Raw genomic sequence first — 15,299 nt, 5'->3', positions numbered from 1 at the left:
CATTTTAAGATCAAGTCGATGTTTTTTTTACCATTGTACATATTCGGGAGATTGCACCAGGTAAACTTGACTACGGTAATAAGCCTTATACATCCATTACCCAGGATAATCGATTAAGCGCTTAGCCATTTGAAGAGTAACCTTCACACTAAGTTGAAGATTAAACCGACTGTCGGTCAAAACCTTAAAATTTTTCATAGCGACGAGATAGTTTTCTATAATTATGTCGTGTCAACGTTTGATAAAATAAGATTTAAGTATTTTTTAGAACAAAAATTCAAGAAAAAAATCTAAAAAGCAACTTAGTGAAAAAATGCTGGTAAGAAGCGACACCGAACAGTGAAAGTTGTGCGACAGTTCAACTGTAAACTGATTAGTGCCCCTTTAACAAAAAAATAAAGACAAAGTGCGACGTTTAATGGTGGAAGTTGTTGTAGCGCAATCACCGCCAAATACAAAAGCAGTCAAATGAACCTAAATCTGCCCACACAAATTTAAAAACCGTTAAGTATTGTTTTTATTTGTTACAGCGTTAAGGTTGACAGAGAGCGTTTTCTTTTTGTTTGTAGAAATTAAATTGAAAACTTAATAACAAGTTTAGAACCGAAAAGAAATAGAAATTCTGCAGGTGAATAATGCCTCAAAATAAGAAAGTAAATAATCCTCAGCTTCCCTTCTCTATTTGGGATAGTAAAAGTGGATACTTACCAGTCCTGGATAGTCAGTTCACAAGGTGAATCTTTAACTTTTTATCTTAAAAATATGTCTGATTTACAGGCGTTCATTTGCTACTGTGGAAAATATGGCAGACACATGCAAAGCTAGTTTTTGTTTCAACAGACCAAAATTGAACGACCTTATAAAATAAAGTTTTTACCCTGATTTTCCTATACACTTTATTAGAAGGGTACACTTTTGACCCAGTCACCCTAATTTTTTTAGTGATCTTTAGTACTTTTCACATTATGTTTATTTGTATAAGAGAGTTATGTATATTGATTTTACTGTACACCTAGAAAGCTAGAACATAGTTAGTCATTTGAAATAATTGACATAAAATTGCAAATAACATCAGTTAATCTACCTTTTTGCAATATAAAATACTTATTTTGCCTGTTAACTTTGTATGATGCTAAAAGCACCTTAAACCAGAAGCACAAATTTCGACAATGGTTTAGAATCCTACCACACATTCAAAAAATTATTAAATTAACACACATTATTTGAGTTAGAGTCGGGTTTGGGTTAGGGTGTGTCAAGTATTAATATTATTAGATTTATTCTCCCAGTTTGCGATTTCAATCCTGACAACTGGTTTTCACACCACACTTAACAAAAGTGGTAGTATTCTAGACTTGCACCAAAAAATATTAAGTTTAAAAGAAAGTCCGAAAAATATTTGTTTTTAAGGAAAGCTATACAATGTTTACATATTGAAAGAGATTTCTACAAAAAGTGTCATGAAATGCAGACTCGATGCAGATGGATGCATTTTGTTTTTTTGTGTTATATCTCTATGAAAGTAAAAATTCTATTCCTCTGTAATTTTGAATTTTGAATTTTATACTTGGACAGAGAAAGTGAATTCTCTACAAATGAAGTGAAGATATTCAAGCAGAATGAAATGCATTGGATGGGGATCATTGGTGAGAAGGCAGCTAAGACACAAGAAAATCTTCAACAGTTATACAAGGAAACTGATTTATATATTGAAACCTGCTATGAGAACGTGCTTAGTACTATGGAAGATATTTTGTAAGTATTTTTATAATAATTTGTTAGTTTAGAAGTGTCACAAATTGCGTTATTTTGTATATGCTACATTGTAATACCAGATGTTGCACTAAACTGTTATCTACCACTGACCGATAAGGTGTGGTATTGTAGTTTACATAAACGATAATAAAGTATATATATATAAAGTTTTTTTCTATTCCAGTTTAAGGTGGTGTAATTTTAATAGTATATATTATTCTGAATTATTGCACTTCTGGATTCTTTAAAGATATTGTTGATACTCGATAATGTATCTGCTATTACTTGTTAAACTCTTTTGTTATTTGAAAATAAACTTAAGGAGAAGAAATGGTATCTAGCGCCATACCCGCAGTATACACATATTTATATTCAACATTATTGTTTGACAGAAATAAGGAGAAGCCAGTGACTGATATTCCTAAAACTCCCCACACAAAGAGGAAACCAAAATCAAGAGTTAAGAGATTAACCCGAGTAACAAACATTGAGGTTTCAAATGGAACTTTCAGGAGGTTGGTTACATTTGTTTTTGTCTTTTTAGAATGTTGTGTATGTTAAAATAATTATGATGTAGTTTTTGTTTTCTGTGTATGTTAAAAAAGTATATATTATTCATTCTGAAATATTGCACTTCTGGATTTTCCAAAAAATGAGCAATCCTCATAAAATACATTCTACACGGATACATGTCTTGACAGAATCTTGTTGACAAGCATTTTTCCCTAAATTCTTCATTTTTTGGTTGCGCCCCTGAAGTTAAATGATGTGTTCGCCTGAGAAATTTTTTAACATTTCCATGTTTAGATGATAAATAAGACTATTAAGTAATAAATTAGTCAATAAAAAGTTGCGACGAAGGCTCAAAATTTTTGTGACATGCATACATAAGGGGCATGCTAAAGTAGTAACTGGGGCCTTGGGGTGCATTTGTCTGCTTTTCTTACTCGGTTACATAGATAAGCTGTTTTGGGCAAACTTGTGTGCCATGTTGCAGCACAAAATTAGATTGAAAAACGCCCCCAAAAAATTGGGGAGAAATTGGGAGAAATTTTTAAAACATATTGCTTGAAATGTAGATATTTATAATCAAATTTAATAGAGTCACATTACATGGCAACATGCCATAGTGTACAATATCAGTCATAAATTTTGACCATATATGTCACTGAATAACAATTAGAGTCCAGTGGGTCCAAAAACAACAACCAAATTTTGCCTAAGGGCACAGACGCATGTTAATCAGCTCTTGCTTCGAGCGTTTAGCACTCAATTTGGTGAGATGGTATTGCAAAATCCAAACCCTGAGTTAAGTAATTGCAAAGTATGGTTTTTGATTTTGCCAAAAGTTTTTTTAACTAATAATTTTTAATTGTTCTGCATCTTGGTCCATTTAGTTCTTCAGGACATTCCCACAATATATTTTTCAGCAGACTTAAACAATATATAACTGCAAAATTGTTCATTGCATTGCGTGAAAGGCTAAATTGTAATCACACTCCAACTCTTATATATTAGTATTTTTTTTATAAAAAACTTAAACTTAAATAATGTTTCAATAACATAACTAATTTTGTAAGATCAATGCGCAATAAATCAAATGTTCTTGCTGAAAATCTTGAGGAGATCGGACAACTTACAACTGTATCTAATAAGAATGCAAAAAACAAGAGAACAACTTTTAAGGAAGTGGAGAGGTTTGTTTAGTCCTTTGTAATTTAATCAATAAAATTTATTTTTAAGAAATGTTATTAATTTAAAGTGTTCTTCAAATTTTACAATAGCCATCTGTAGTAATTTTTGTTATTTTATTATTTCAAGTCCTGCAACTGATGAATTACAAAGTGGTGATGCACAAATCGAATTAGAGGTGTGGAAAATATTTTTTACTGTCATTTACCTATTTTATGGAATACTATTGCTCTTTTCCAGACAATAATCACCCTGGTTGTCTTGATTATTATAATGCTTGCTTTGGATATATTAAAAAATATTCTACATTTCTGATGCTTAAGTTAGTTTTTTTGCAAAGTGAAGTTTTTATTCATGTTTTTGTATATACAGGACTCTCCCAAAGTTCAGACATTGATAGAATATCACGAGAAGAAAATTACTGAGGCAAATCTATTTTCACCTGATTTTCTTGACACAAGGTAAATTAATCATTGTTAGGCCATTTTTCTCTTTTTTACAATTCTTTTCACTCAATGAAGATTCTGTTTAAACCATTAAACAGAGAAGGAACTGATATGGAAGTATCTGCTCAACCCAAGGCTGTTGAGGACAGTTTGGATGCTGAGGTCAAAAATAACTCGGAGTTGAAAGAAGACCTTCAGTCACTGAACAGCTTATCAACGCTTCAGCCAAAAACTAGGCGTACGTTTATTACATGTTTCATTATAACACCGTGTTCACATCTTTTTTAATTCTTTTCTTTTTGAAACAATTTAAATATTTGCCATGTATGTGGATCGGTTTAGCCAAAAAACATAAGGTAATAATTTTGATCCAAATACATTTTTATTATCAAAAAGACTGGTTGTATTTGCAGGCACTTCAAATGCAAGGAGATCAATCTTAAAATCTTTTTCAGGTAAATAAGTATTTTTTTATTGATGTGTTAAGTGTAACTATAGAATAATTTCAACCCACAGCAAAGAAACAGAAACCAAAAGAGAAACAAAAGGCAAACCAAAAAAAAATAAGTACAATATTGCGAGATTCTGTTGAGAATTTGGATCATCATAATATGCTGGACAAAGCACTGCGGAATAGTGGAGGTTAGTTTTTCTTGGGTTGAATATTGGAATATTGTCTTATTTATATAATAATAGTATTGTAATTATATAAACATTATAAAATAAATGGCCTTAATAAACCATTTAACAGCTGGTTGATTTCTAGCATCATGCCTTATCATTTATTAATTTTTAACTACTATAGGTCAAAATGAATGTTCTCAGCTTCAAAGTATGAAAGACAATATAGCCGTCATTGAAATAAATGAATTGCGTTCAAAGCATGTAAATGAACCTACGTTACATGAAGAAGCGAGTTTACAGGTATTGTTTCATTACATGAATAAAGTACATACGTTTATTACAAAGAATAGTGCCTAAATTAAGTATCCTAACGTGTCTTTAGCATTCGGTTTCTATGGACACTTCAAGTTCTGTTTGCTCCTCTTCTGCTGCGACAATCGACATAGAAGATGCCAATAACTTTTTGGTAATTAACGAGTTGTTCTCCTCCATTTAGATATTAAAACCTTCCTTCGACTTGTGTTTATTAAATATAAAAATATTTTTCATTGCTAATGCTATTTAGTTGCCTTTACGGTGGTACTTAGTCGTTGATTACAATACAATACCCAAACTTTTTTTACTACATATTTTAATCTATTTTACGTCAAAAAATGTTTTTTTGCAGGCTGCAACACCGAATGATAGGAATTTATCAAATTCCATTCTTCTGGTTGTTTCGGAATCTGATGAAGACGAGGAGTAAGTGAACTAAGAAACATTTTTTGTTGTTGGTTTATTCAGGTTGCTCATTCTTTTAAGTTTTCTTCAATAATAAGGCGATGTGATTCAAACAAGATGGAAAAATATTTCTTTTGTTTTTCTGTTTATGAATAAAAGTAGACAAGCAAACGAGATATTTCCAGTACTGTGCCTTAAACCTTCGTGTGATTGTAGCCTATTGTATTGACATTTGTATCATTTTTTCACATTTTGCAGCTTTGGCGACGTGGAACAAGGATCAACATCACTGACCAACGCGATGGTCAACTCCTTCGCAAAGAAGGACAATCACGTAAAAAAGTCAATATCTCGCAATGTTAGAAGATCAACAAGAGCCTCAACCAGAGTACTCGGTACTAAACGCCATACTATTATCCGTTTTTGTATTTTTTTTTTATAATTTATGCGATAATACATTATTGTTATGTAACTATGGTTATATAAAGCCAATCTTTGTACAGGTGGATTGGCTGCCAAAAGGCTTTCAACAAGACAGAGTATGCGCCGTCGAACGGAAACAGCTGATCAAATTGTGGAGCAGGTATATATAGCAATAAAATACGCCGAAGTGCGACTAACTGCTTCGTGGAATATGCGTTGTTAAAATTGAGTCAATGTCTAAAAACACTTGTCGATGTAACTAATCGACAACTCACATGTAGGTTAACGAGAACACCACTGAACCTGATACATCATCACAAACGGAAGAAACTGAAAAAGATGAAAACGATGTTGACGTTGTTGAAATGAAAAACCACTCCCCGGATGCTGGTAATGTTGGTATTGCTAATAAAATTAATATAATATATATTTCGAATTAACAATTGTTTTTGATATAGCACATTTTTGTCGAGAAACGTAAAAAAAATAACGTTTTACATAATGTACGTTTATTTTGTTTTTTTTGTGTTCTTTTGATAACCTGATGCCAACAAGGTACAAACCACCAGGGTCTATCTATTGCTACGCCTCCATAACTTTGTTAAGTCATGTAATTGAACCTGAAGGTAACTTTTTATTGCAGAAAGCAGATCTGAGCAGCGAAGGATCGCTCGGCCGAAAATTGCCAAACCTGTTGTTAGACCAAAGCCTCGCAAGCACCACCCACCCGTTGCAAGATCCGGTAAACCAATTTCTTTATTTTTCTGTCAAAGGGTTAAAAATATTATCACATTTGTTGCCTTTTGTTCCGCCCATGAAAAGTCTTATACAGAACTCCTGGGACCTTTATCGTTTAACAACGCAACCTATAGTTATCAAACCACATTTGTAAGTAGTGCCTTGTACATCGTTAAGTCTTGTTTTGCCTTGCACAACGAAAAAACTAGGCTAAGTCAAAATTCAACTGTAGGTTGCCGGGCACCCACTCGTCTAAATGAACCCTTTTTCCTTTTTAGCTGGCGCACAGAAAAGATGTCGAGCAGTCTTGACGCATAACTCGTCCATAAATGCGGGAAACCGAAGTCTCGTGAAAACTCCAAGCCCGCCAAAACAAAAGGTAAACTTTTTGTTCTTCAATCGTTCAATCTAAAACTAATAATTTTTCAATCGTAAAACTAAATGCAGAAGTAGATAATGCGTATATGTGAACAATATCATGTAGTGTCTGCACCCTTTTGTTTCGCTTTCTAAATCGTGACGTTTTACTTGTTAATTCCCTTAGAACTTGCTTATCTGAATAACCGCTTTCCGTAGCATTATAATTGATATTTCTGTTTCCCATTTACACAGAAGTTAAGTGCTGATTGGGCCAGCACACCGTCCGCGGTAGCTAGCATTACGCGTAGTAAGGTAGAGTATATGTTTTCGTTTTGCCTGCAGCATGTGTTGTCGAATATAAAGAATTGGCTGTTAACATACACAAGTGTTACTCTATTAACAATATTTATATAGTCTAATGTGAGGTTATTTTTATCTTTTATGGTAAAAAAGATAAAAATAACCTCACATTAGACTAAAAAAAAAAAATATAATACCTAATGTGAGGTATTTTTTATCTTTTATGGCTGTGTTTGTGCATGACACCGTAAACTGCTGTGGGTTTATAGTGCTTTATTGGATTTTTACATTAAATTATGCTAACTTTACTAACCAATGTCTTAATAAATCAGAAATCGTTTTATAATGCTCCCAGGACTAGTCAAACTTTTTCATATACTACATTTTTCTAGTTAATGATATCTTTTAACGTATTTTTCTAGTTTCTTACAACTTTGCAACATCCACTATACTTGATTTTAAGTGAACCAGTGATCTGTAGATTAAGGGCAATTTTGAATTGTAATGAATATTTATTCTGACTTTCAATAGTTCTTATGAAATCAAGTAACGCACAGGGTTTCCCTCCTTTTCAGAAATTGAAGATCAGCAGCAAAAAGCCGACTTCGTTCCTTAACCGCTCCACAGCTGCCAGTCGTGCCAAAGTTACCCCCGGGCGTTCAACCCCGAACAAGTCCCGGCTCTTCCCCTTGATTCCAAGGACCCCGACATCTTCCAACATTAACAACACCGTTAAGTCTTTCCTTCTTCGCAACACGCCCGACAAAATCAGCAGGGAGGCGAGTACAGATTTTCAATAAAAAATAAAAAATTAAAGTAAGTTATTTCTAACCGTACCCAGTGTAATGTACATAAGCCCTAATAAAATTTTTTTTTCGGTTGCTACGGAGTGTTGCATGCTATATTTACAAAAAAGAAAAAGTAAGGACTACACGTTTACTAATTAATTTTATTTTTCCTAATATATTGTTTGTAATTAGAAAGGGCTGAAAATTCACTGCGCTCTCTTCTCCATAAAAAAGGGTACTTGAGTTCAATTATTTGTATTTTACAACACGAGCTTTTTGCTGACGTTCAATAATTTTACTAGTTGGCATTTTTTCAGTTTTACTTTAATCCGCTGATCGTTTTGTAAAAAAATCTCTTGAATATCAAAAGGATGAGCTTGAGGCCAAAAAGCAAGCTATGGAGGATAAAAGTCGCAAAGAAGAAGAACGACAAAAGAAAATCGAGGAGGAGAAGCAAGCCAAGCTTTTAGAACAAAAACGGTACAATCCCGTTATTTTCGTGTTTTAAAAAAGAATAGATTCCGCTTATGGCGCCTTTGATACCAATTGTCAAACGACAGAGCTTTGACTGCAATCATACCAGGGATTCTTAATCTTTTTTTGGCTCGGGTGGACCACAGTAGGCAAATAATTTCAAAAATTACGTCACAACAGAAATAGAAAAACAAGTTAAATGGAGTCGTAATACATCGAGTGCAAAACCGTTTTATTTTTAATTTAACTGTTTTCTTTGATAATCTGATTACTTCTTAAATATTCACTAATATTTTAATTAGAAGTTCATGGACACCCTAAAACTAGTTCAAGGACCCCCAAGGGGTCCATGGACCCCAGTTAAAGAAACCCTGCATCATTCAATTGGCGTAAAGAAAACGATAGAAATATACTTGAGCGTTTGAACCACTTTGCATTATTATTTAAACGCTGAAGCTTTGTGCAGGAAACGCGAGGAGCGTGCGAAGAGGGCAAACCACTTGCGCGAGATGCGGGAAAAGGCCGACCGCGAGAAACAGGACAAGATCCAGGATCGCTGGATTCAAAAGATTGCCGAAGCCGATCGCACCAAGACGCTCCGCAGGGAGGAGGAATCTGCCAGGGTGCAGAGGCAGAGGGAAAAGCTGGTGAGTGAGCGTCAGTGTTTGTCACTAGTTACGTTTTGCGAAAACAATAGGCACCTAACGTACAACAAATTACATGTGGAGCATAATGGTTGAGAGGTTGTAGTAAGACGTAATAATAATATCAAAGCCCATACAGAAGAAGGTATCGTTTTGAACGTTTCGAATAACTCTTTATTCATTTTCAACATCAACAGATGATACCTACTTCTGTATGGGCTTTGATAAATTAAATGTGCAATTCCATTAAAAATCTCAGAAATTCTTTGCTTAATTTTTTAGGCAAAGGCAGAGGCGCGACGAAAGGAGGAAGAAGCTGAGAAAATAACCAGATTTAAAGAGCAGGTAACGTATGATTGCAGCCTATTTTCTGTTTGTTGTTCAACCGGTAATACACTGCTATATTTTACAATAGGAAGAAGAACGTGAGAAACGGCTTCGACAACTTTATAACGAAAAGAAGCAACAGGAAGAACATAAATTGAAGGAAAGGTAAATCCCTATAGTCATCTTTAATGTTTTGTATTTTGTATATTATGCTTCGTGATCAGTTGCTGACTTCGTTTATTCTTTAGAGTTTAGTTTAGACTTATTAAACTTAAATTTGTTTTTTAAAGGCGATTAGAAGAAGAGAAACGCGAAGAGCAAAAAAGACAGGAAGAAGAAAACATTCGGGTGAGAAATTGGCTGCTTAACGTGGTCTAAAAAAATATTTTATTGAGTATTAAATTGCAAGCCAAAATCCTCACAAACAAATATTTCAGCTCCAAAAGTTGGAAGAAGAACAGAAAGCTGTCAGAGAGGAGGAACGTCTTCGCAAGAAGAGGGAGCACGATGAACAAGAGAGAGCACGCAGAAAAAAGGAAGTGGAAGCTGCTGCCGATATCGCTTCAAAGAAAAGAAAACAGGAGGAAATGACCAGGTTGAAGGTTGGTCTACTGGTGATTTAACAAAACATTTTTTCATTGTAATATTCAATTTAAAGTGAGTCTTACATTTTATCAACAAACGAAGCCGTAGCGAACGTAACTACGCCTTTTCTTTGTTTGTTATTCACTCTTGTTACTTTTCATCACAGGAGCAGCGCGAGGAAGCTCGAAAAGAGCGTGAAGCCGCTCGTCAGCTTCGAATGGAAGAGAAGAGGCTGGAGAAAGAGGCGGAAAAGCGCAAAAAGGAGGAGCAGAAGAGACTGAGAGAGGAACAGCGAAGAGCTAGAGAAGAAGAAAAGAGGCAGCGTGAAGAGAGCCTTCGCCAGGTAACACCCATTTTGGGCGAATATTATCCATTAGTTTTAATAAATTTATTTAGGAATAGTTTTTGACTTTTGTTCAAAAATAATAATTTTCAAGGTATACTATTGACTTTACAGTCGCCGAGTATCAAACCTAAAACTTTAGATGAAAAGAATGAAAGACACACACAAACATGTGTTTAATAACATCTGTGATCTAGCCCCTCGGAAGTTGCTTTATGACCAACGAGTACTAACAAAATGTGCAAGTATTGGCGCATGGTTGTTTCTCGACTCGCTCCTCTCTGAGCCTGCATAGCTCAGTTGGTAGAGCGACGGTCCCGGCTTGACCGGAGGTCGTGAGTTCGAACCTCACTGCAGGCCAGTTGTTTTTCTGGCTTGCTCTGCTTGCATCATAGATCGACAGATTCGGCGAGTCTGCGATGGCTTTTCGGTGTACTAAAACTTTAGAGTTTCACTTAAAAAATTAAAAGTTTTACGTAAGTTGTTTGTTTATCTAGCAACAAGAGGAAGAAGAGAAAGCCCGTGAACAGGAAGCTGCAATGCGAAACGAAGAAGAAATGTTGAGGTTAAGGGAGGAAAAGGAACGGCAGAAGGTGTCGAGTATTGTTTTTTTGCGACACCTAATTTTACAATCTCTTAACTGGCACAACGCGGTTCATGATATTTTTGTTGTCGTGTTCAGGTAGAAGAAGAGGCAAAGAGACAAGCGGCCAAAAAGAAGAAGGACCTTATGCGCAAAAAGATTGAAGCGGAACGTAAAGTCCTTGAGGAAGAAAAGAAACAGGTGACAAGCTTGACAATTCTTAAAAAAATATTTTTATAAATATACATTATTTGGCCCGTCAGCAAGCTGAAAAAGGGAAACACATACAGCCTAAGGTTTTTGTTGTTGATCCATAACGAGATAGGTGTTAGGAACTCTCCCTAAAAAGTTGCCAGAAAATTTTCGTGTCTAGGATGTCACAATGAAGCCATCCAATAAATAGATACGACTTACAGTTGTTGACCACTGCGTTAGGGCAACATGTGGTATATTACTATCAGTCTATGTCACTGAAATTGTTGTTAAGCGTTTCTTGGCCAAAAACGCTTGCATTCACCAAATCCCAGACAATTGTAATCGCGCATTGGAGAAAGATTATGATATAAAACCTTTAAAAACACAACGTTGACTAATCTGTAATTGTAAATTGGCATTTATTTTTTCTAACAGGCTTTCCGCTAATGGAGACTTGCTATAATTAAAATAACATTTCTGATATATTATTAGCGCCCAGTGCTTCTATGAAAATAATTCCAATTTAACGCTTGTTTCGTGACCAACCAGGATTACGCATTTTTTTTATTTACCTAGATTTACTAAGTAAGCGGCAAACGGCATCTGTGAAGTCAACCGAAACCTTTTTTGATCAGTGTTTACTTAATTTTTATTATTGAATGCAACTTTTATATTTGCAAATTATTATCTCGCAGAAACGCATTCGTGATGAGCAAGAGCGTCTTCGCATCCTACGCGAGGAAAGAGAGTATGACCGGAAGATGAAGGTACTGTTTTTCCTATTAAAATTCTGGCCTTCAATTCGGTGATTTTTTTCTTTAAAGCTTTCTAAAAGCCTCCTCTATTTTAACTTTCCATTAGTTTGTGATTCGCCAGTTTCTACTCAAATACCGGAATATGTCATGTTATACAATATAGGAAGCCAAACAGAAACTGGCAGAGTTGGAAGCCGAGAAACATCAAATAAACAGCACCTTCACGATGCAGACACCCAAGTCCCACCATAACGCCACCGCCAGTCAAAACGTGAGTAGCTGACATTGCGTTATTTGCCCTTTAGGCTTAGTTGGAATTTCTAAGGTAAAATTGAAAAAAATTATATTTTAACTCTCATACTTAGGACGCCTCGATGAACAACTACAACATGACCCCGCGTGGCCCAGACCGACCTCTGCTGCCCTCCACATCCACCGACTACAACATCCAAGATATGAGAAGTGATGACAGCACTGACAACGAAGACGAACCGAAAAAGCAAGTTCCCAAGTGGGCAAAAGGTAGGAGATTAAAGCTTGTAAGGTTTTTTGGTTGATGTTACATGTTACATTGACCTAAATGTTTAGAAGGCTGATGTTTACCTGCTAATTTTTCAGCCTTGACAGCTAATTTTTTTTAAAGATTTTTTTCTAAATTAACCACAATTGTTGAACAAAATATTGCTCTTTTCTGTACCCGAGTGCCTCGTAGCATTGTATTAACAGGGCTTTAAATACTCTACTTATGACAAACTTTGTTGTATCACATTTTGCGAGGAAGATCTCAATCAAAAAGTTTAAGGACTGTTTTTTTAAATGTTGAATTGTTTAGTCGAACGTTTTTTGCAATAAAATGTTACTCTTACTTTACTTGATTTCAAATGATTTGAAACAAGGGCGAAGGTAAAACATTACGACGTTTTTTCAGGACGAAACCGCCTCGAGGGCAAACAAATAAAACACGATGCAGGGATTGTGTTTAATTTTTGCGTGTAGTTCAAAGTATTAAAAAAATGTATAAAAGTGGTGCATAGCCTTATTATCGCTCATCTGTGACAAGACTGTATAGTCGTTGTCTTATGTCATACTATGTTTGCTCAATATAAAATCCTTCAGTAGTATGGATCATTTGGTTTAGGGCCCTCAAATAGCAAACGCTTAAAAACAGCGGTGTTTAACACCTAACTCTGATCGGTAACCTATTTACAGGTGGTGCTCTCTCTTCTGCCCTTATCCAGCAACACTGCAACAACTTATCCTTGGTTGATCGGATATTCTCCGGCCTACTGGGCGAGGTTAATCTCGCTGTAATCTTCCCCTCCAAAAGCAGGGAGCGCTACTTCAAACGAACAAGTTCTGCGCATTGGAGCTCGCCTATTATGCCTCCCGGACATACAAGCTTCACCAGTCAGTGCAAGGGCTTTTAAATGCACCCTTGTCGAAAAATGCATTATTTTGACCAATGAATTATTTTACGCAGCAGATTCTCAAGCCGACTGAAATGGATAGTAACAATTTTAGCTCTCTTTTTATGAGGTGTCAGCACGGTCACTAACCACATCAGATTTTATATTATTGTTTGATGTCTAATTAGTTTAAAAATTCGATTTGTTTTTTATAGACCATTGATGCTGATTACATATTTATATTCTACCGTAAGCTAATTATATTGCTAAGTTGGTGTTATGTCATATTATACCTGATTCACTAAAGGTTTGTGATAGTAACTACCTATTAAATGTCATGGTGTGGCAATTTGTCTTTTTAGATTTTAGTTGTCTCAAAAGTGATTTTATTTGTATTTTACAAAAGTACTGCCTTTAAAAGTTTAGTCTTGGGATATTGGTTTTACGGAGAATACTGTTAAAAATACTACTTTTCTTTGATTTGTTGTATTTATGTATATTGTCACTCTTTCCAGTAAACTTTTGTATATCTGTAATGGCATGTGATTTGATTTGTTTATTTTAAAAGCTAAAAAAAATTCAACTGAAAAACTGGAAAAGTAAGTCATGTCAAGTAGTAATTTGCTAAACCTAACATGTTGCAAAACTCCTAAAAATTGTATGTTTCTTTTGTATTTGTCATTGGCCATTTTCTTATTTCTTTGTGAATAAACTTGCTTCTATAGCTTGCAGGCATTTGCTTCCAATTAAATAAACCATGATTCAGTAAAACACTTCAACTATGCTTCTAATATATAATTGTTCGTACAAATAGTTTGATATAGTATCAATTTAAATAAATTGGTGTTTGGTGAAATGAGGAGTACAAAACAGTTTTCAAAGTGAATTATTATATAGGGTTGCGGGTACTAAATGAATGTAGCAAGCATTGGCATCATGGTTGTTTCTCGACTCGCTCCCCTCTGAGCCTGTGTAGCTCAGTTGGTAAAGGGACTTTCTGGTATGGCAGGTGGTCAGGAACTTAAACTCACTGCAGGCAAGTTTTTTTTTTTAGCCTGCCTTGCTTGTAGCGTTGATTGACAGATTCAGTTAGTCTGCCATTGCGCTAAGTGTATATTTTCTCATAAACATATGACCGTGAAAATATTTTTTGTTTAATATTATGAAAAATTATTATTCCCAGATTACAAACACGTATTTTATATTCGTTTTACTAAAATAAGTTAACCCGAAATTTGACACTGAGGTAAAGAAATACTGGTTAACTAACAAATTATGTCTAGTTATTAGAATCGGGGTCTAAATGCAACATATTATCAGAAGTTAATTGTTACAGCCATGGAGAAGTTTCGAATAAAGTTGGTAATATCAACAAACATGTCAAACAAAACGCCTTGTAGCATCAGCTTAATGTTTGTCATTAATGGATTTGTCTTCTTTATTTGTATCTATCTCAATTATATCTGACCGAAAAGTAATATTATAATCTTTTAGGATTGGCGATTCTGCAAGTGTTTTCACTTCTTCATATCGTCCTTCAGCATCCAGCCGTTGCATTTCTTTAATAAGTTCGGTTTCCTTCATTTGTGGATAAAGTGTGTAATAGCTCGCACAAAACCCACAAAGTGAAGCTGTTGACAAAGCCATAATTCTTAACAACGTTGGACCAAACAGCATCTCTGCGAGCCCAAAAGCCTTGTCATTTGAAATCATCAAAACAGCATTAGGAGCAGCAGAACTTTAAATTTAGCTTTTGCTTTAGTGAAGTTACAAAACTGCACAAATCAAAACTGTATTTTTAACCAATGCACGCATGAATAGGTTTCTTATATTTTAGTGCTCTATGAGGCATAGAGTTCAAAAGAACATTTTTTATGTGTATACTTTCCTGTTATATCTGCCAAATTCCTGTAATATCTGCCAAGACAATAAAAAAAATAATTATACAAATACATGTGGCACTTATATGGATGGGGCCTAACTAAACTTGACGCGCTATACTTTTTAGAGTTCCGGAATTTATTATTCTGCTTAGCCTTAATTATTACCTAATCATTGTTTTTGCATACCTTTATTTTGATAAACATATAGATATAGATATATATATTACTATTTAGCCATATTTACCATTAACAATGGAG

At 34.7% G+C, this 15,299-nt stretch overlaps 1 protein-coding gene across 1 annotated transcript; it reads left to right on the top strand.

Moving 5' to 3' along the window:
* Positions 1 to 592: 592 nt before the first annotated feature.
* Positions 593 to 13,882, top strand: LOC146160482 (uncharacterized). The gene is made up of 32 exons (XM_083384953.1): positions 593 to 733; positions 1,576 to 1,755; positions 2,148 to 2,270; positions 3,336 to 3,452; positions 3,577 to 3,625; positions 3,820 to 3,908; positions 3,992 to 4,131; positions 4,307 to 4,348; positions 4,410 to 4,535; positions 4,699 to 4,817; positions 4,900 to 4,983; positions 5,185 to 5,258; positions 5,496 to 5,632; positions 5,741 to 5,820; positions 5,942 to 6,050; positions 6,304 to 6,402; positions 6,677 to 6,777; positions 7,011 to 7,070; positions 7,634 to 7,837; positions 8,217 to 8,326; positions 8,787 to 8,967; positions 9,247 to 9,309; positions 9,380 to 9,456; positions 9,582 to 9,639; positions 9,729 to 9,893; positions 10,043 to 10,219; positions 10,717 to 10,812; positions 10,902 to 11,003; positions 11,693 to 11,764; positions 11,916 to 12,023; positions 12,118 to 12,274; positions 12,962 to 13,882. The coding sequence occupies exons 1-32, from the start codon at positions 636 to 638 to the stop codon at positions 13,177 to 13,179; spliced, it is 3,615 nt and encodes a 1,204-aa protein (XP_083241079.1). The 5' UTR covers positions 593 to 635; the 3' UTR covers positions 13,180 to 13,882.
* Positions 13,883 to 15,299: the final 1,417 nt, after the last annotated feature.

This window comes from Ascidiella aspersa, chromosome 3 (assembly GCF_963924565.1).
Source record: "Ascidiella aspersa chromosome 3, kaAscAspe10.2, whole genome shotgun sequence".
Classification (NCBI taxonomy): Eukaryota; Metazoa; Chordata; class Ascidiacea; order Phlebobranchia; family Ascidiidae; genus Ascidiella; species Ascidiella aspersa.
The sequence above is the reverse complement of the archived record's forward strand: the minus strand, read 5'-3'. Positions and strand labels throughout refer to the sequence as shown.